The sequence below is a fragment of the Onychomys torridus genome, unplaced genomic scaffold, assembly GCF_903995425.1.
Source record: "Onychomys torridus unplaced genomic scaffold, mOncTor1.1, whole genome shotgun sequence".
NCBI classification, from domain to species: Eukaryota; Metazoa; Chordata; class Mammalia; order Rodentia; family Cricetidae; genus Onychomys; species Onychomys torridus.
In genome coordinates, this window is record NW_023411418.1 from 212,750 (window position 1) to 234,439 (window position 21,690).

Here is a 21,690-nt window from a genome sequence, read left to right on the forward strand (position 1 = left end):
TTGTAGGGGGGGTGTCAAAGCAATTGCCGTAATTGGTTCAGTTGACAGCCTATAGGACATGTTCTCAGTCTGGTCTGGTTCCATGTCCCACTGCCGACTAGCTCCTCTTGGCTCCTGGGTGAGCTAATCCCACTGCCTGGTCCTTACTACTTCTACATCCTACAGTTACCAATAATGTCTTTTTGCATTACAAAGCCCCAGATCTCCTGAATTTGCATCAAATCTGTTAGTGTCCCTCTGTGCTTGAACCCTTGCAGTGCTCATGTGTAGCTGAGGATTCTGCCCCTTCCACAGCACAAGTATAGCATGTAATAAAACAATTTTCAAGGAACTTTTTCAAAAGGAAAATTCCTATGAGTGAGTACATACCATGTTTGTCTTCTGAGTCTGGATCACCTCACTCAGGATGATTTCTTCTAGATCCATCCATTTGCCTGCAAACCTCATGATGTCATTGTTTTTCTCTGCTGAGTAGTACTCCATTGTGTATATGTACCATATGTCCTTTATCCATTCTTCAGTTGAAGGGCATCTAGGTTGTTTCCAGGTTCTGGCTATTACAAACAATGCTGTTATGAACATAGCTGAGCAAATGCCCTTGTGGTATGATTGAGCATTCCTTGGGTATATGCCCAAGAGTGCTATAGCTGGGTCTTGGGGGAGATGGATTCCCAATTTTCTAAGGAAGTGCCATATTGATTTCCAAAGTGGCTGTACAAGCTTGCATAAGGACAACCATGGTATGTACTCACTCAAAGGAGGATACTAGATGTAAAACAAAGGTGACTACACTGCTACACAACTCCAGGGAGGATATCTAGAAAATGGGACCCTAGGAAAGACACAGGTATCACCCAGTGACAGAGAAATGGATGAGATCTACATGAACAACCTGGACGACAATGGGAGTAATGAAGGGCAAGATTTGAGGGAAAGAAAGCTTAGGGGAGCAGGAGATCTCAGCTGGATCAAGAACAGAAAGGGAGAATGAGGAATAACAGACCTTGATAAATGAAGACCACATGAGAAGAGAAATAGGCAGAGTGCTTGAGAGGTATCTAGAAATCCACAATGATATATCCTCTGTAGACTGCTGGCAATGGTTGAGAGAAAGCCTGATCTGACCTAGTCTGGTGATCAGATGACTAAACACCCAAACAGTGGTCTTGGAACTCTCATCCAATAACTGATGGAAGTAATGCAGAGATCCTTAGCCAGGCCGCAGGTGGAACTCCAGGTGTCCAACTGTTGAGAAAGAGGAGGGACTGCAAGAGCGTGAATTGTTGAATCCAAGATTGCAAAAAGCACGGAGACAAAAAGCCAATCAAAAGAAAGCACATGAATTATGGATAAGTGAGACAATTGAATAGCTTGATCTCTTTGGGAGGCACCCAGGCTGTGGAACCAGGACCTGTCCTTAGTGCATGAGCTGGCTGTTTGGAAACTTGAGCTTACACAGGGACACATGCTCAGGAAGATGGGGGTGGGGGTGGGAGGGGGGAGAACCCATGGCTGATGAATTAAATTAAAACACATAATAGTAATAATAATAAAAAAAAAGAAAGAAAGAAAAGGAACCTCTCATGTAAAAAAAAAAGGAAAATTCCATCTTCCTAAAGGCTGTATTCTAGTGTTGTTTGAAATTGGCTCTGTAAATGTAATTGATCCAAGTCAGATTGCTGATCCTCTTAATCTGAAATTTAGCATATATTCACTAAAGCAATATAAATAACATAAACACACATACACATGTATATGAACATATCCTCACATGCACCAAATATTTAACCCATCAATGCATAATCTCTTCAATTTCTCCTCAATTTTATAGTTTTGATTATACACAAGGTGCTTTGATTCAATCAAACTACACTAGGAAAATTAAACATAAAAAGGATTAAGTTAATAGAGATTCAAATCATATGGAAACATGTTCTTGGGAGTTGGGGTTACATAGAGAGTTTGAGGTAAAAGGCATCCAAAAAGGAGTATAAAGTGATCAGAGGAGCCCTCAGAGTCCTGGAGTCTGGAGTCACTGCCTGGACCTACTAGAACCAGGAGCTCTGTTACAATTTTCCAGAGCAGGCAAGTCACTCACCAGGATTAGGAGGCCACTTGCATTCTTGGAAGGACTTATCAGCAATTCAACTACACATCAAGATTCTATATTTAAAAAGGAAAAACAAAGAATTTGAGGGTTGTTTGATTTTTTTTTTATTTGATTTTGTTTTTTGAGGTATTGTTTTGGTGTGTTTTGATTTTAATAGAATTGTCTATTTATTATACTGGAATTTACATGTTAGTCATTCCTTTTTTTGAGGGGAGGCCGAGTTTCAGGCAGGAAAGGCTAGCCTTGAATTCCAGGTCCTTCTTGGTTTGTATAGCTTCCTAGGGTAATTTTGGAGTTCAAGTTAGGTTCTGTCTTGAAGTTTTATTCTCTGTAGTCCCTTAAATAATGTTTCAGAGTAAGGTTTGCAGTTGTTTGAATTGAAAGTTCTTCTTAATTGTAGATTACAAATTTTGCAGTGAACTACTAACAATTTTGAAACTCGGGAATCAAATCTTAGCTGATTGGGGACCTGAGACTCCAGGAATGTGGTTGTTTAGCCATGATTATTTCATATGACATTTTCTGAAAGAAAAATTGAAAATAAAGTTAAAATAAAAGGGATCCAGGTAGCAGACACCAGCCATACCTTGTGAGTAGAGTTAAGGTCCTGAGTATGGAAGATCCCAGATCCATGTTAGACATGGCTGCCTGGAGAGACAAAATTGAAAAGACACTTGGGAATGCTTCTCATTGTTAGAAAAATTGTGTATTGGGATAAAAATCACACAACCAGTTTTTCTACATCAAGATATTTTATATTAAATTTTATTTGAAGTCCTTTAAACTGGATTGGCCTGAAATACACTATTACTGAAAACAATAAAAGGTACAGCCTTTATTGTTTTCTCACAGGGTCCATGGAATAGTCTAACAACCAGCTGAGGCTTCTAATCTGCGGGATATAGAAGGAACCTAAGCACTGTGAGTTCTTTAGTCCATTCACTTTATTCTCGAAGTCAATTCTATTAACACAGCTTCTTTTCTGTTCTCATACTTAGCTCTTCACAGTCCCTTCTGCTCTCAGTCCTTTCTGCTGTTCTCTCATCTCTTATCTAGTTCTTTCCATCTGTGTCCTCATCTTTTTCCTTCTAAACCAATTCTCCAAGGCTCTGAGTGAACCAGTACATGTACACAAGCAGTAATTCTTTGGCAAAGCAATTCAAGGCTTTTAGTTTCCAGGGTCAAGGAGAGAGGTGATAAGTATCCACACATAAAGCAACAGTTGTCAGCTTGTCAAATTCCAACCATAACAGCAGGGGGGAGGGGTTGGGGGGGCTGACTATAGGGGAGATCTCAGGTAAGGACAACTAAAGGATAAGATCATTTCAGGAATTCTAAAAAGTAATTTATGTGTTCTAGGAGTGGTTAGGTAAAATGTTAGGAGTCTGTGTATATCAGTATAAGTCCCTAGAAAAGTAAACTTTTTTGCACAAGAAACGAAGCTTGCAACCTATCATCAGCCTGGCCTTGTTAGAAATCTCCTTAGGTCAGGGTGAAATAACTACCTTTACTTAGTAACCAGCAAGTGGCTAAAACATTATCCCAGGAATGTGAGCAGTAAATTTCTTTAGTTAGGGTCTTGCATAAATAAAATGGGGTGACAGTAAGGAGTTGAGGATTTAATTGCTGGTGGCTGTTTTCTTTTGTCTGTAAGTGAGATTAGCTAATGTTTATCTGTGTGCAGTTTTGTCCTTGGAAAAAAGTAGGTATCTTTGCTGAAATCCTTTTGTCTGGAGAATGACCCTAGCCAGATTTTTGTTAGTGAAAAGGAAACACCGCTGTGGACAGTTATTCAACTACCTCAAATGTATAGGGCCAGTTGTGCCCAAAATGAGATGCATATAAAAAGGAGATGCATGGTAAAAGGTGAGAATCATAGATATTATCATTGCATAAGAAGTTAAAAAGAAAGAGCCATTTCATTCCAAAGACAGTAATTCCATAATTTCTGATGTGATGATTTTCTCTAACAGAACCCTTATTTCGGATTGGTTGACCTTCTGAACTCTAGTTGTCACTGCTGTATACTCCCGTGGAATTTTGCTATCAGTGACTCTCAATATTATTGGGGTTTTTGATAAAGCAACTTCACATAGATTAACAAGAGGTTTATTTGAGGTGGTAAATTACAAGTAAAGAGATAGGTTACAGGATCCAGGAGAGGTGAGGTACAGTCCAGCTGTGTTCTTGGAAGAACTCTTCTCAGTCTAACATCTAACATCCAGGATTACCAGGAACCAAGAGGGCTGGCACATCTGGACCTTGGGTCTTAAGGGCTCCCATCTCAGCCCTGGCTCAGGGGCAGACCATTGGTAGGCCTGACAGCTACCAGAAGCCTCAATGGGGGTAGAACATCCAGGTCAAAGCTGGAACAGCTACCCACTAAACAATATTATGTAGATTCGATCTTCCTGGAACCCCCATGATTCCTTCTTAAAAGTGCTGTCATTATAGGAAACTGATCTCATGCCAGTCTTCTGCTCAGTGTTTTAAGGAGAAGAGTGTACTAGCCAGACACGGGAGATTTAATAAGAACACAGTCAGTGACAGGCAGGATTATGGTCAGAGTCACATACCTGGGCTGCATAATGGCTTACATTCAACTTTGGAAACACAGGCAATTCCCCTGAAGCCTCCACTGTGTGCAAAACTGTACCTTAAAAAAGTAAACTACATTTTCCATACTGTCTTTCTTAGCCAAGTTCTTGACCATTCTTATGAATAGGGTTTGTTAGCATCTACTCTCAGTTTACCTGAGGTAAAGCTTCTGTGTCAACAGCTTGTCAACACCATCCAGCACAGCTTGAAATGTCACCAAATCAGTTGTTATTTAAACTCATATGTGCATGTAAACAAAGAAAATAAATCAATGAGCTATTCAAATTCTCAAAGTATTTTTGTTTTCACACAGGGTTATGGTGATATTTTATTTGTACTGAAATGTGCCTTTATTTGTATGTTAATAAAGTTGCCTTGGGGTTAGAGCAAGCCATAGCAGAACCTGGACGGTGGTGGTGCACGCGTTTAATCCAAGCACTTGGGAGGCAGAGCTAGATTTAACAAGATGGTTACATCTACACAGGATGTTATGACACAATAGGGACTCAGTAAAAATAATCAAAAGAAGATTAAGTGTATGAAAAATTCACTCCCCAATCAGAAAGCTGTATTTCCTTGGGAAGTGGTGCCAAAGAGGGAAGGTATGAAAAGAAAGGAACATAAAAGGATATAGGAGGTCAATATGAGTCACTTTTGGGATCTCCTCAGTCCTACCATGTACACTGAACACATGGGATGGAGTAGATGTGTGAGTTCTACAAGTGACCTTGACACTCTTTCAAAAAGAATTTGAAAGGTAATCAGTCTCAATTTGCCACAGAAGCCTTGTGTGATTGCTTGCTTTTTTTGAATAAACTTTGCCAAGGGTAAAGAGATTAGAGCATCAGAGCATGATACCTGGTAGGACAATGCCTCATTTGTGCCTGTGCCAGTTCCGTGATAATTCACATGCTGAAGGGGAATGAGGATTTGAGATTACCAGATGTTATAAGTAGATACACTGAGTTCTTCACTGATGCCAGAGCAGGAAATATGGCCCTGGGGAGGGAGTTCCTGTGATGGGTGAGACATATAAATAAATTCATAAGATACAGTGTAAATATATGACTCCTGAATGTTTTACCAGGTCCTTCTGTCTGAAGAGCCTTCAGAATGAACCTTGAGGCTCCATCTACACTCCTGGGACTGGCAGTGAGGAGTCTGCTGAGACATGAGGCCTTGGCAATCTCAGCACTGCAGAAGCTGCCCATGGAGCTCTTCCCATCCCTGTTCAAGGAGGCCTTCAACAGCAGACATATGAAGATAATAACAGCGATGGTGGCAGAATGGCCCTTCTCCTGCCTCCCTGTGGGGGCACTGATGCAGGACAATGATGTGGTGATATTACAAGCTGTGCTGGATGGTGTAGACATGTTATTGAAACAGAAGGTTCACCTGAGGTAAGGCCAAAGGAGAATAGAATAGAAGTTACCTGGTAATTGATAAGGGAATTGTGGAGTTAAGTATGTGGGGTCAGTGGCCGATTGCAGTCATCTGATGTTCTCAGCTTTCAAGTCCGTGAAGCCTCTATTTATAATTTAACTAATTAATAATGTAATCATGGCTGGGTGGTGGTGGCGGCGCATGCCTTTAATCCCAGCACTCGGGAGGCAGAGCCAGGTGGATCTCCGTGAGTTAGGCCAACCTGGGCTACCACTTGAGCTCCAGAAAAGGTGCAAAGCTACACAGAGAAACCCTGTCTTGAAAAACCAAAAAAAAAAAAAAAAAAAAATGTAATCATATTTCACAAGTGCTGGGCACCTCAGTGTAGATGTAGTCATAGGATTAGTCTTCTCTGTCCTCTCCCCCAGGTAATAAAAACAGAATTCAACAGTAACTTAAAAGAGATGCAGGACATGTATTTGGATATAGCTCATGAAGGGGGCCCTTGCCTGACAAGTGTTGCTGACATTAGAGTAGTGGAATGACAACTGACTCTATTGTACTTCTGATCTTTCATTGTCATATCACAACTTTTTCTCTCACAGAAGGTCAAAGCTGCGAGTCCTGGACCTGAGGAAAGTGTGCCATGTCTTCTGGGACGTATGGCCTGGCCTAGAATGTGGAGAGAGCTCAACAGGGACATTGAGTAAGGCGAAAACAGAGAATGACCTACCTAGATATGCCCTGAGGCAGCATTTGAAGGTTGTCACTGATTTTTTCTTAAAACTTGCCCTGGATAAAGAGCAAGCATACTTGCTGCAGTGGGCCCAGCAGCAACAAGGGCCTGTGCAACTGTGCTGTTCCAAGATGATAATCTGTGATGCTCCTGAGCAGGTTTTCATGAAGGTTTTGAATATTTTCAAGCCACACTACATTGAGGAGTTGTATCTATCCACATACTGGACTCCAAGAGAGCTGGGTCATTTTGAACATTGCTTTGTCCAGATGAGAAATTTGCGCAAACTCCATCTAGCACGTGTTTCTGTTTACATCAACTGTGCTGTATATACCTTAGAAGATAGAGAGAAGTGTACTACTAGGTTCCTTGCTCAAATCTCCAAACTCAAATGCCTCCAGGATCTCATCGTCAATGATTCCTACTTTTCCAATAAGCACATAAAGCATTTGTTCAGGTAAGAAAGGAGAGAGAGCTGTTTTGGCTACTTCAGCAAACTTTCCTCTGCTACATTAGAGATTAGTGAGACCTGAGATCAGCTAGTCACTGTGACTGTCACAGCTATTGGTTTGTCATAATACTGAGAATGGTCTGGATACCATCTTAACAGGGTCAGAAGCACAATTGCTTCACTGACTGCTCACCAATTAATTTCTAATATGTTTTTAGAGACGTTGAAGAGAGCTTTCTTAGTAATAGGCACACGGTATGGCTCACATAGGGTCTTAATGTGTTTTATGTATTCTTCCTTGGGGTCCAGTCTACCCTGATGGGAGGGAACAGGACAGAGTAGTGGGCTGTTGGGTGGTGCGGTGCCATACATGCACAGTTTCCCTTGTGATCTCTGTCCTTATATCTTTTGTTTTCAAAGATTTATTTATTTATTATGTATACAGTGTTCTGCCTGCATGTATGTCTGCAGCCCAGAAGATGGCACCAGATCTCATTACAGATGGTTGTGAGCCACCACGTGGTTGCTGGGAATTGAACTCAGGACCTCTGGAAGAGCAGCCAGTGCTCTTAACCTCTGAGCCATCTCTCCAGCTCTGTCCTTATATCTTTATGAACAAGAGTTATCTTGTTCCCATGTGGATCCTCTGTCAGCTTTTATCTTGCAATTGTGGGACAGATGTTGTGATCATATTTTGGATTAGTAGAAACAAAAATGGTGGGAAAGGGCAGAGTGTCAATTTCAGGCAATGATTCAGAGAAAGGGGGGCATAGGCTATATTGGGAAGGTAGAATTGTAGTGGTTTCTGGAAGGCACAGGCCAAGACATTGTTAGAACTATTCAGGATTAGTCCTCATTTAGCCTTTCCTTCTAGGTTATAGTGGCCATCTCTGGTTCTCTGGCATTGGGTTGAGAAGCTGTATCACTCAGTTCTGAGCCTAGCACTTGCGATGGTGATAGACTCTTGAAGGCAACGTTGTGACTCTAATGAGCAGACACTAACAGGCTGTACCTTGGGTGTTGTGCTCCATATAAGAACACACTGACCTTTCTTTGTGCAACCCTGTGCTAGGTAACTGTACATGAAATTGACACAGGTTAAGGTCACTTGAGAGGTAGATACTCAAAATCAGGAATGTCTTAAGATATTGGCCTATAGGCAAGCCTGTAGAGCATTTTTGTTATTATTGATTGATGCAAGAGGGCCCTAACTATTGTGAGTGGGGCCATTCCTGGGCTGGTTGTCTTTTATTGTCCACAATGTAGGCTCAGTAAGACATGGAGAACAAGCCCATAAGCAGCATTTCTGCATGGCCTCTCTGAATATTTCCGGGTTCCAGGTTGTTGCCCTGTTTGAATTCCTGCTCTGTGTTCCTTCAATGATGTATTATGGATTTATAATCACAAGGCCAATAAATCCTTTCCTCTCCCAATTGCTTTGGATCATGGTGCTTTATCATAGCAATAGTAAACAATATTAAGATACTGGCTATGTAGTAGTGTCAAAACTAAAATGCCCTCCCAGACCATGAGACAGAACTAAACTTTTGTTCTTTCCTTAGATGCCTGAAGACCCCCTTGGAGTCTCTGTCCATCAAACTGAGCCATATCCCACCTTCCACCTTGAAGCACCTGTCTCAGTGTCGGGGGATTTTTCAGCTAAAATATCTGACCCTTTTTAGTGCTTCATTATTCAACTTATGTCCCACAGCTCTGCAAGTTCTCCTCAAGAGTGTAGCAGACACTCTGCAAACTCTGGAAATAAGGCAGTGCTGTATCAGAGACTCTCAGCACAGTGCCCTGCTGCCTGCTCTGAGCCAGTGCCTCCAGCTAAGGAGTGTCAATTTCTATGACACTGTCATCTCCATGTCTGCCCTGAAGGACCTTCTGCAAAGCATGGCCAATCTAAGCAAGTTAACTGATGAACATTACCCTGCCCCACAGGAGTGCTATAATGACCAGGGTCATGTCTTAGTCAACAAATTTGCAAATCTGTGTCTTGATGTTCTGAATACACTCAGAGTCAAAAGAGAGCCCAAAGTTATCAGCTTTGCCACAGACGTTTGCCGCAAATGTCTCCAGCGCTGTGTCTTTAATGGGAAGACCAGTCTTTGTCGTTGTTTGTCATAAACAGGAATTGGTTGAACCAAGAAGCCGAGAAATCAAAGCCTAAGAGATAGAACTTTCAGGAAAATGTTCAGAACCTGTGGTTTCAGATACTGTTTGATATATCAGAAAAAAATGTTATTCATTGGAATCAATTATATTGGATTACTTGATGAAGAATAATAGGTCTGTGGGGAGAGGTGTCTTGTAGAATCATTAAAACACATCTGCATCCCCATTGATGATAAACTAGTAATGTTTCACCAAACCACTTATAAGAATATGTTTTGAGTACATAAATTCCCTTTCTGACCTATTCCAGTACTCTTTCACCCCACCTCCTTTATTCATTCCCCTTTTGGGTTGTAAATGAAGCTGACTATCACTGCTATTGTGGGGACCTTGAAAGCCTTACTTTGGGCTGTAACAGCCAAATTGTTTGTAAGGTTTTAGACCAGTTTCAGAGAGAACAGGGAAGGAAAGGAGATGGAAAGGAACAAAGATGAAGATGAGGATGAGACAGAAAGAAGTTAGAACTATGAGAAGAGGGACAGAGAGGAGCTAAGTATAAGTACAGAGTTGAAGCTTTGTAGACAGAATTTTGTCTCAGAGGAATAAAATGAATGCATTGAAGAACTTGGTGCACTTAGATTCTTTCCCTCAGATTATTCTTGCTGTTGGTAGCATCTCTCCTGGACCTCTGAGCACAAGGCTATTAGAGGCTGGACCCCAGAATAGCTTTCAATAGTTCAGAGGTATAAAACAGAGAAAGATGCTTTTTATGTGGGTAGGATCTGCTCTAAGTATCATATACTTTGATCCTTACTGCTAAATCAAATCTGAGGATGACAGCTGGAGAATGACACCCAAAGTTTTCCTCTTGCCTCCTCATGAACATTGCACCCCATACACACATGTACACCTTCATAAGAGCACAGATGCACGATAGAAAGAAAAATTACAGATTAAGAATAATGAGAAGTGAAAATGTGTAGGAGTTCACTAATGTGATTTGCTTTTTGTTGCTAAAAGAAAAGTTCAGTTTTTGAATGTAGGTTGGCTGATTGAAGTCTTAGATAGGGAATAAGATTCAGAAGAACCACTTAAGAGCAACTACTTAGCACTCATTTTTTTATTACATTTATTTATTTTTCAGGGATAATTTCCATGTGTGTATGGGGATCTGATTCAGATGGCCTTGCCTGTCTATCCTTAATTATATGATGGGGTTGGGGATTTAGAGGCCCTCGGTTTGGTCCTCAGCTCTGAAAAAGAAAAAAAAAACCCTACATGTGGATTATACTGGGCCAGGTGGTGGTAGCACACCCCTTTAATCCCAGCACTCGGGAGGCAGAGGCAGGCAGGTCTCTGTGATTTTTGAGGCCAGCCTGGGCTACCAAGTGAGTTCCAGGAAAGGCAGAAAGCTACACAGAGAAACCCTGTCTCTGAAAAAATTAAATTAAATTTAATTTAAAAAAATGCATCTTTGCCTGCCATCCTGTCAAGCATAACTTTCATTCAGTTCTACAATTTACAACTGTGTATATTGATTCTGAGTTTTATTATTTCTGAACTCCTGTACAGGTGTTCTGGTGATCAAGTGTAAATACAAATATCTTTAATGTTATGAGAATCAAGCTGTTCTACAAATATGTATAACGTAATTTTATTCTTACTGTACTCTTATCTCATAGTTATATAGGTCATTGTGTAGATACTTAAAACTGTTTTTGGAGAATGAATTCAATTTATGTGTTTTAAATAAAAACAGCAATATTTCTTTCTGGTGTGCAGTAACACTAAGTGTACCACATTTGTATCTCACTTTGCTCATAAAATCTAAGATCTCCTTGGATATTGTGTATTTTAATGTTTGGTCACTACATACTTAGAGCAATTTCAGTACATGTGTATATAATAATATCAGTTTTTATTTTTTAACCTAATAGGCTCTTGAACTATTATTTTCAGAGGTAATTTTTTGTTTTGTTTTGTTTTTTTGAGACAGGGTTTCTCTGTGTAGCTTTGTGCCTTTCCTGGAACTCGCTTTGGAGACCAGGCTGGTCTTGAACTCACAAAGATCTGCCTGGCTCTACCTCCCGAGTGCTGGCATTAAAGGCATGTGCTACCACAGCCCGGCCAGAGGTAAATTTTTACTACTCTATATTTTATGATAAAATGTAAGAAAACTATAAAAAGTAGTTAGATAAGAGGTAGAGTATTAAATCTACTCTGGGTAATGTTGGTTGGTGGCTCTCACTATTTCCCTGATCTCTAAGACTTTTACCCCTATATTTGGCTCCAGTTTTTTATTTAATAAGACAGTTTAGAAAATTGGCTACAAGTAGTGATAATGCAGTAATATTTATATAAAAGTATATACCTTTATACTTATTTATACATTTATAGCAACATATATTCCTTGATCATCATTGTGGAAACACTCCTAGAACTAAGAATAATATAATTCTGGGTTTTATTCTGCTTTGAAGGTGTATAGGGTACTTTGGTGGCAGGATAATTTGATAGGTAATAAAATGGCTACATAAACTTGCTTCATCAGTACATTTGCTTGGAATATCTTTTTCCAACACTTTACCAGGAGGTAATATTTATCTTTGATGTTGAGGTGTGTTTCTTATATAAAGCAGAAGGATGAACCCAATATTATATGCATTCTGTTAGTCTGCATCTTCTTTTTGGGAAATTAAGAGCATTTGTATTAAGAGATACCAATGACCAATTGTTGTTGATTCCCGTTATATTGTTTTTGTTATTTTTGTTCGTGTGTGTGTGTGTGTGTGTGTGTGTGTGTGTGTGTGTGTGTGTGTATGTGTATGTGTTTGGGAGAGAGACAGACAGACAAAGTCAGAGTGACACTGAGAGGTTTAGTTTCCTAGTTTCCCATCTTTTGACTTTGCTTTTGTCAGATCATTTTCTTTGCTTACATTCATGTAAGTACTCTCCATGGGTTCAATTTTTCCTTCCATGAAGTACCTTCTGTAGGGTTGGATTTGTAGATAGATATTGTTTAAGTTTGATTTATCATGGAATATCTTATATTTTCCACCTTTGATAATTGAAAGTTTTGCTGGGTATAGTTGTCTGGGTTGGCATCTATGGTCTCTTAGAATCTTTAGCACCTGTGTTCAGGCCCTTCTGGCTTTTAGAGTTTCCATTGAGAAATTAAGTATAACTCTAATAGGTCTGCCATTATGTATTACTTGGTATTTTTCCCTTGTAGCTTTTAATATGCTTTCTTTGGTATGCATTTTTAATCTTTAGATTATTATGTGCTAAGTGGACTTTTTTCCTTTGGTCCAATTCACTTGTTATTCTGTGTGCTTCTTTTATTTGATAAGATTCTTCTCATTCAGGTTAGCTTGTTATGTGCACATCATGAGCCCCCCAGAGACCACCAGGAGACCAATTTCTTGTGCAAAAACAAAGAGCCTTTATTGTAAGCTTATGCTTGAGCTCTCTTTCCTTTCTGACACAGTGGTTGGATCAGGGAGAGCATCAAGCTCAGTTGAGGCATGGTTTTAAAATAATAAAGGATGGGGCTTAGGCAAAATCCAGATTCACCTGGGGGTTGAACACAGGATTGGGCAGGAGTGAGATGATAGAAGTTTTGTAAAATAGTAATTTGCTGGTGTTACTGCAAGGAAATTGACAAACTATATACAGGATGTGTAAGCTAGCCTTAATGTTCTAGATAGACCATTTAGTACTTCTTTGTTTCAATTCTGATTGGCCTCCCATAGGATAGAGTTTGTGGCTTTTCCTGGTTATTGTAATGGTGATGACTAGTGTTAGTATTGTTAGTCTTCAGATTATCATGGCTGCACTAATGTTAAATAAGGCCTCTTTATCCTCACCTCTACAGGTAAGCAGAGAGGATAGAATCATGGGTCCCATACATCTCTGGGTTCTAGGGAATGATATTGAAACCAGAGGACCATGAGCTGGACTATATTGAATCTTCCACACAAAAAGGTGATCAGCCTATTAATCAAGCAGGGTCCCAAGATGAGTAGAATAGGGATTAGAAGTAGCCCAACTAGGCCAAGCGGTGATGGCACACGCCTTTAATCCCAGCACTCAGGAGGCAGAGCCAGGTGGATCTCCGAGAGTTTGATGCCAGCCAGGTCTACAGAGTGAGATCCAGGACAGGCACCAAAACTACACAGAGAAACCTTGTCTTAACCCCCACCCCCCACCCCCCAAAAAAGAAAAAAGAAAAATGGTCCACCTAGTGCTGAGAGTATAGTGCTAAGCCATGAAGACCAATTAAATAAACCCTCATACCATCCAGACCCTTCCTGGGTCTCCCATTCTCTGGCCTTTTTTCTTAGTATACTCCTTGAATCTTAAATGACCCCCAGTGATCAAGACTTCATCTCTTCCACAAGCCTGTTTCAGCTAGGAAGTCTAGAGATGTTTTTAGTTTGCCAAACGAGTCCGCAGTGTGAGCTAAGTCTGAATTTATGACTGATTGGAAAGTCTTCTAGTTTGTGTCTTGTAATATCAATGCTGAGGTCCCTATATCTATGTCTCCTGCTGATGCAAGTCCAGCTGAACTGCAGACCATTACTGCAGCTGTGCCCATGGCCCACTTAGAGTGTAAAGGGACTGGGCTAAATCCATCTAAGTTCTTTATAGTATTTTATTTTGGTAAAGTGCTAGAAGATTACATAGTACCCTGTTCTTGAATTTAGGACAATACCATGAATGCATGGGGTCAACCCAGTGTTTCAGGCCCATCATTCAGATGGGGCAGTAAAATTCTCATTCTGCATGGCCAAGGTTTTACTTTTGCTGGACTAGCCCAGAATGATTGAGATGTAAGCAACAGGTTTCCCACAAAGGGAATTTTCCTTTGCATTTTCAACCTTTTAAGAGGAGAGGGACAATGTACTCTTGTATAGCTGCTTCCAGCTGAAATTGGGGTGTCGACTGTCAGGGCACAAGAATACTGAAAGGCTAGTCAAAGGCTGGGCAATGGGGATTAGCTGTTCCCGGTGAAGGGACTGGAAGCAGTCCCATTGGCTGGACTGGTTTACATCAACTTTTAGCAAGTCCAGAGATCAACAGTTTGCAGTCCATTGTTGTTCCCTAGATAGTGTCTGTTAAATCTTCTAAGGACAAAAGTTAAAATTTAGGAGCTTAAAAGAAACCTTATATTTAGATATTTTACTTATCTAGAGTCTGTTTTACCTGTAACAAGTGGACCTAAGCCTTGTAACCTTTTTGAGTCCTTGCAACTAGTGTCCATAAAACATCTGAAACAGATTCACATCTGAAACCTGTGTTTTCTTCAATATATGAAGCTTGTGAGAAAGACGAACCAGTTTGCCTTTTTTAAAAAGAGACCTAGTAGCTTTTCCTAATTAATGAACTGATTAGTGAACAAACAAGATAGCTGCAGCCTTGAGGGAAGGAGCTGATTGCCTGCTGTTGTCTAACTGCAAAGCTACTGTTAGCTTAGTCATCAATGTCAGAGACCTGTGAAGGGTCAAAATGGCAGAGGAAAGTTTATAGTCTTTAACTAGATAGATATCCCAAGCTTTTATGAACTCTATGGCAATGAGGACGGAGTTATCAGGACATCATTCTTGGCTGTCAGGCCCAGAGGATGAGAGGCTTTCTTGTGGAGGCCTACTTCTCTGCTCATTTATGAAGTGATGTCACACCTCAGCAGAGATGAGGGCAAGAGCATTGTTGGAAAAGTTACTCAGAGCACATACATGAGAATCCTGTGTATCACTGCTTCCCATCCTGTGTCAGTCCTGAGAAACTCATGCCCCACCATGAGAACCTGCCTGCTTCCAGCATTGGGAGAAATCAGTGACCTCCCAAGCACTTTGGTGACCTCTTTGAAGACCACATCTGTAATCTGGTGGTTCTTTGGATAGTTAGAAACTCATAAACATTTTTACACATGCACTTTCCCACTTTCCCTCCATGAAATATAAAAGTAATGTATAACTGCATAGTGATGGAAGAAAGGCTTCCTTTACATCAACAACCCTCATACAGGAGAAAAACTGCCTCCACTTACCTCTCAAGTCCTTGGAGCTGTGGGGGGGGGGCTATTGGTGAAATTATTAAGGCCACTCCACATAGTTAAAAGGGAGGTTTATTTTGTGGGGTAACTTACAAATGAAGGGATAGATAGATTGTAGGGTCTGTCAAAGGTATGGCACAGTCCAGCGGTGTTCTCTGGAGAACTCTGCTCAATCTGCGTCCAGCATCCATGGTCCTGGCACCCAGAGATTCCTCTCATTTGGATCCTGGGTATTCAGAGTATTCTCTCAGCCCAGCCTTGTAGGTATGACCATTACCAAAGCCTCAATGGGGGTTGGAACTTCCAGGCCAAGGCTGGAATGGCTACCCACTACAGGGGGCACATGGAGCACACATTTTCAGAGTCGTGAAGGAATTGGGCTAGTATTCTTTTAGTTAGAGAACCACATTCTGCAATAAAGGAACCCTGTTTGGAATCTGGGAAATAAATAGTATCAGTAAAGTACCTGAAGGAGGGAGTTGAATTTGACCTAGAATGAAATGGAAAAATACAGGAGAAATAACTTTCAATACCTGACCTGAGGTCCTGAAGAGATGTGGGGACAAGTATGGTATATCTATACCCAGAAGCCATGAGTGCCATTTAGGGCAGCTGGAGAGAATCATTCCTAGTGTTGATCACCAAAGGTAAGATTTAACATGCTTAAAGACTACCAATTCTCTCTGAGTTTGATGATATTATCTTCCTAACAACAGTCATGCTTCATGCTCAGAATTATTGGGGGGTGTATCTCTAACCATACATATTTGTAATCAAAGGGATGTTGAGAGAAATACTCCAATCTTCACCATAAATAACAAGCTCCAGTGATATCAGAACAGAAATGTGCTTACTATACATGGATGTTTGAAGAGCTGGGTAGAGACCCTGTATACTTATCTCATAATGAATCCACAGGTTTACCATTTTGTGATACTGTTTATGCAAGTAACAAAATCCTATGATTTTAGACAGTGTATTTTAGAAACATATTTTGTGACATATTCATCTTCTCAAATGAGTTCTCTTTTCTCCCCTTCCCTAGCCTGTGATGGTTTTTGCCTTTTGTGCAGGTGAACTTTATCACGCAAGTGTGGTAGAATCACATTCAGGCTATGATTTTTCATTTCCTTGACTGTGAGTGGGAGTAAATATTTCATTAATGAGTACATTTACCATTTACCTCCTCACGCTGGCAAATGTGCATTGATAGGATTAGCTCATTTTAAAAGTGGATGATTTTAGCCTTTTGTAATCTGTGTCTTTTGAGTATCTTATAAATTGTGGACATAATTCATAGTTGTACAGTCAGCCTGAAAAAAACTTTCCTGACATATGTTTGTAACTAAAAGTTGTCTTTCTATACTGTTTAGTGTTTGATTTTTCAGTGCAAAACAAACAAACAAACAACTAAAAAACTCCTTTTGAGGTGATTTGATAGAACCGCCCGGAAATACCCTTGATGCCCTGCTATACATACTACCATCCCAGAACAATAGTTTACATTTGCATTTATCTACCAGCAGTAAGAATTAAATCCAGGCAGATTCTGTTCAAGTGTATCCCCTTCCCCCTATGTTTTCTTTATTTTTCAGTCATCCTCAGTAGGACTACAGAGCATCTACCCTGTATTTCCTGGATTGCAATTTTATGCCAAATCCAAACCCCTCCTTCTTAGAAGAACAGTCCTCTCTTTCCCTCATTGGATTGAAAGTTCTTTGCACATAATTCACTGAACTCCCATACAAGCAAGAAGCAACCTTACCTAGGCTAGGGAAAAAGGCAGGGAATACCAGTAAAACTTCAGCAAGTTTTAATGCAAAAGTTCTCTGGGCTTGAGCCGCATTAATGAACTAATTCGGTATCTTTCAACTCCTAAAGCCACAAGAATTTCCTGACCTTGAATCTGGGAACTAGCTAAACAGTTCAATGAGTGGGTAGACACTCAACAGTTCTCAATCAGGTGTGCTCTGTTTGATTATTGAAACACTATTTAAACAGCACTTCAAGATCAGGATTTACAAATTTATAATTGTCTCTCTGACAGCAAATCATTTAGAAATGTGCAATAGTCTTTCTGACTGCAAAAGATATCTGTGTCCTCAAGCCATTCTTCATGTCAACCTCAGTCCCTGCAATCTGAACAAACTGCACACCACTTCCTTTACATGATATTGAACATTGTGTAAAGCTATATGCTCTGGGTTCCATGGATGACAGACCAGTCCCTAGAATGCCACAACCTGTGTAGCTTTGAAATTAACCTCACTGCTGTGTTGGTAAATGAAGAAACCATGAATACAGGTATAAAAATGCTGAGAGAAGGTGGGTCCTTTGCTCTGAAGGCCACAAGGCAGCACCCTAAATACTCAGCACATTATATATTATTAAGATTAAAACTTTACCTTCTAGTCATAAGGAACCTCTATGTGAAACAGTCTTAAGCTACAATTGTCCTAGTGAGGAAACTGGAGATTGATAATTTCTAGAAAGATTCAATGTTCAGTCTAATAATAGGGAAATGCTTTCCTTTCCTGTGTGTCTGAGGCATTTTGGTCCTGCTTATGTAATACTCATTGCTTATGTAAGCAATGCCCCTTCACTGGGATGTCATACTCTCCTCACACTAGTCTTCTATTTATCAGTATCAAGAAGCAACTTTCCCTAATTTATTACCAGCAAAGACAAAGTCTAGTTCATATTCATAGGCTGGACAAATTCCATAACTGATAGTTGTAGCAGAGGTGACTTTTGTCTATAAGCGTATCCAGTAACTCAGGACAAAATTGGTTAACCATGTCTATGAGTGCTTTTGCCATGTCATTATAGCACTCTAGAGAGGCAAGGTATACCTCCCTGGTAGGCTGACTCAGCTTGGCTGGGTGGGGAAGAAGTTGCTTCAGATCAAGTATAGAAAGGTCATTATGCTAGAATTTTAATAGGATGTCCTCACACCATTGGTTCAGGGTAGGTAAGACGTCAGTGAACTGATAATTCCCATCCAACACCACTCCCGTTTCACTGTTTTTAGGGTTCTTTTCACTTCCTCAAGTAGAAATCCAAGAGGCTGAGGTTATGTATCACATTAAAAAAACGTTCAGATTCAGATTATTGAGCTCACAAGTATTCAGTCAATGGAGCAGGTAATCCAAGTCTGACTGAGATCTTAAAGTGATCTACATAGTCTCCAAGAGTGTCTTTATCAACCTATGTAGAGACAATGAGATTAATTCTTGCAAATGATGTTGAAGAAGGTTGGTCAGAATGATAGAAAGGCAGAAGACAGTTCTCCCAAATTCAATCGGTCAATATGATTGGGGTCAACCACCAAGACACTGACTTTTGAGGTCCATTCACACATTGAAAGCTATTTGGTCTGATATCTGTGGGTGTCACTGTGTGACTGGCTAAGTACCCAGGGGAAAACCACAGAGATAGAGGTAACTTGGCCACCATGTCTTACAATAGCATTTGAAGGCCGGGCACTGGTGGTGCACGACTTTAATCCCAGCACTCAGGAGGCAGAGGCAGGCAGATCTCTGTGATTTCGAGGCTAGCCTGGTCTACAAAGTGAGTTCCATGAAAGGTGCAAAGCTACACAGAGAAACCCTGTCTCAAAAAACAAAAAACAAACAAACAAAACAAAAAACAAAAACAAAAAAACAAAACGAAACAAAAGTTGAAGAGGCTCCGGTATATTTCTGTGGTAGAACACTTACCTATCATGTACAAGGACCAGAGTTTCATTCCCAAAACACATACATTCACTTAATAAATAGAGATCTGATTACAAAAAAAAGGACTGAAAAATAGTGCAAAAAGGAAAAGCGTAATGAAACACCCTGAGAGTAAATCCTGAATATCATAGTGTGAATTATGAGTTTGTATGCTTGTATTTTATTGAGATAATGTCTCCTATAGTCCAGAATGTCCATAGAGTGCCCATCCATTAAGCTGAGGATGGACTTAAATGTTAGATATCCAACATGTAATTGTGAAGCAGTCAAAAGACAGATGTATATCTCCCAAGCAGGTTCATACATTTCTGTGGATCCTACCAAGGCTTCATGCCTAAGTCCTATTTGACTTCTCCATCTCCATCGGCCTTCATGGCATTAGTATTCTAATCCCAGGAAAACTAGACATTCTGATGCACTTTCCACTAATCAGCTCCTGAAGTTTCCACACGTAATGCTCTCTCATAATTTAGATGGTCCCCAAGCATGCAAATTGTTCTTATTCCATAACCTATACAGTAGCCATCACTTTCTTCTTGGGATATTATTTCCATAATTTCCTTGGGTCATTCTTTAAAGGTGCTAAGGAGAGCAAGTAGGGCATACAATGTGGTAGATTGAGGCACTTCTGACACGTACGGTAATGCACAAATGTAATCCTAGCACCCAGGAGGCGCATTAGCTAGATCACTATGTTTTTGAAACTATCCTGTTCTATGTAATGAATGCCTGAAAAGCCATGGCTCGGTATACCTTCTCTATTTCTCAAATAAAAATGTAACAAACAAACAAACAAACAAACAAACAAACAAAAAACCAAAACAGAACTCTACATCCACAGAGAGGCAGCCCGAAATCACTCTTACTTCTTAGCACCCTTCATCCTCCAATACAAATTGGACTTTCTCCCGATGCCTGGGGGAAGAGATACAGGATTCCGTCAAGTATTGCTGTGTCCCTCTTAGCAACCTGCATAACTAGAACCTACTCCCAGAAGGATTTAACAAATCTCCAAAGTCACTAGTAGTCTTCCTAGTGTTGCTATCCTGCCTATTCATCCAACTCTCACTAAAGTAGGAGGTCATAATATGGACATTTGCCTGGGCATCACAATTCTCCCACACCTGGCCTTCAATTCCTGATGCCATTCCCTTCACCTTATAAGACATAACTGTGACTGCTTCTACCCTAAGCTCAAAAGTTACCTCTTCATAATCAAGCAAAAAGCCATGTAACTGGAAAGCAGGAGAACACAGAAGGACCAACAATAAGATACCTATAATCATCCTTGGGGTTCCAAGCTTTGACACTGTGAGCTCCACTTCCTGTCCTGTTCAAAAGGCTTCCCTGAGTCCTTTACCACTGTAAGTAATTTCTCTTATACAAAGCCCCTACTTATGCTCAAATAGCCTTTAACCCACAGGAATCAGAGATACAGATCCTGTTCTAACAGATCTGAGGACAGCTGACATAGAGCAAACTGTGATATTAGTAACATACCTTTTGTGCATCAGTTTTCCCTTTATATGGGTCCCGAGTGCATACACTGCACAGAGCATGGACACATATGTGACAGTCTGAGTTTACTGAGATGACAAGTCAGGATGCTAGAGTAGCAGCATGATTAATACATCAATTCTAATTTTACATCAATGTGAACTACACAGTGCCTTGAAAGCCTCAGGTGTGCAATAATGGTTAATATAATGCAGAATACCTTTGCTCTGGCTGATAGAGGGAGCTCCCAATCCTTCCTCACTTGAGCACAAGTTCCAGGTGTACATTCAGGAAGTATATTCAAATAGTGGTGCTGGAGCGTGTTGAGTTTCAAGAACTGGGAATGATTTCTGTAAACAACTAGTGTGTTCTACCCATTGGTATGCAAGCTAGTCCAAAGGTATATGTATTAGATTTAGAAGTGATCCCTAAAAAATTCCCTCATGTTCCAGGCCAGGGCTATCAATCCAATGGTGACTACTTTTCTGCATGTATTCATATACAATTCCTGTATAAGGCCTGTCTCATGTATTTCTGGCACCTCTAGGGGATTGTAGACTGGGATAATCCAAAGCTTCAGCTTTTGACACATCACATATATTGCATATTTTATGTAAAAGTATCATTAAAAGAAATATTTTATTTGTGTACATGATTGGTGGGATTAGAGAGGCCCTTGCAGGCCTCCTGAAAGATTCATCAGCAACAATTTAAAGAGTTCTTCCATCTTATTATGTGCATTTGAAGCCACTACTACCCTGAATCCTAATCCAATGAGATCTGGGTAAAAGGAAGCTCAAACTTTTCTGGGCAATTATCTCCGAAATATCTCTGATGGCCGTCAATGGGAAAGTGAATGGTCCCATGCACAAACTGTGCTTTGAGTTCTATTAAGGAAACTAGCTGGGAACCTGTGGGATAATCTGTGAGATGAATATAGTTCCTTTTAATCCCCAAAGCTTTAGAATCAGGACCATGCTGAGCTCCAGCCTGTTCTTTAGAAGA

At 40.3% G+C, this 21,690-nt stretch overlaps 1 protein-coding gene and 1 pseudogene across 1 annotated transcript; both read left to right on the forward strand.

Moving 5' to 3' along the window:
• Positions 1-58: 58 nt before the first annotated feature.
• Positions 59-9,408, forward strand: LOC118575137 (PRAME family member 12-like). The gene is made up of 5 exons (XM_036175796.1): positions 59-118; positions 4,477-4,506; positions 5,834-6,108; positions 6,697-7,284; positions 8,841-9,408. The coding sequence occupies exons 1-5, from the start codon at positions 59-61 to the stop codon at positions 9,406-9,408; spliced, it is 1,521 nt and encodes a 506-aa protein (XP_036031689.1).
• Positions 9,409-13,934: 4,526 nt separating this feature from the next.
• The window catches only part of LOC118575139, a 96,361-nt pseudogene continuing 88,605 nt past the window's right edge, over positions 13,935-21,690 (forward strand).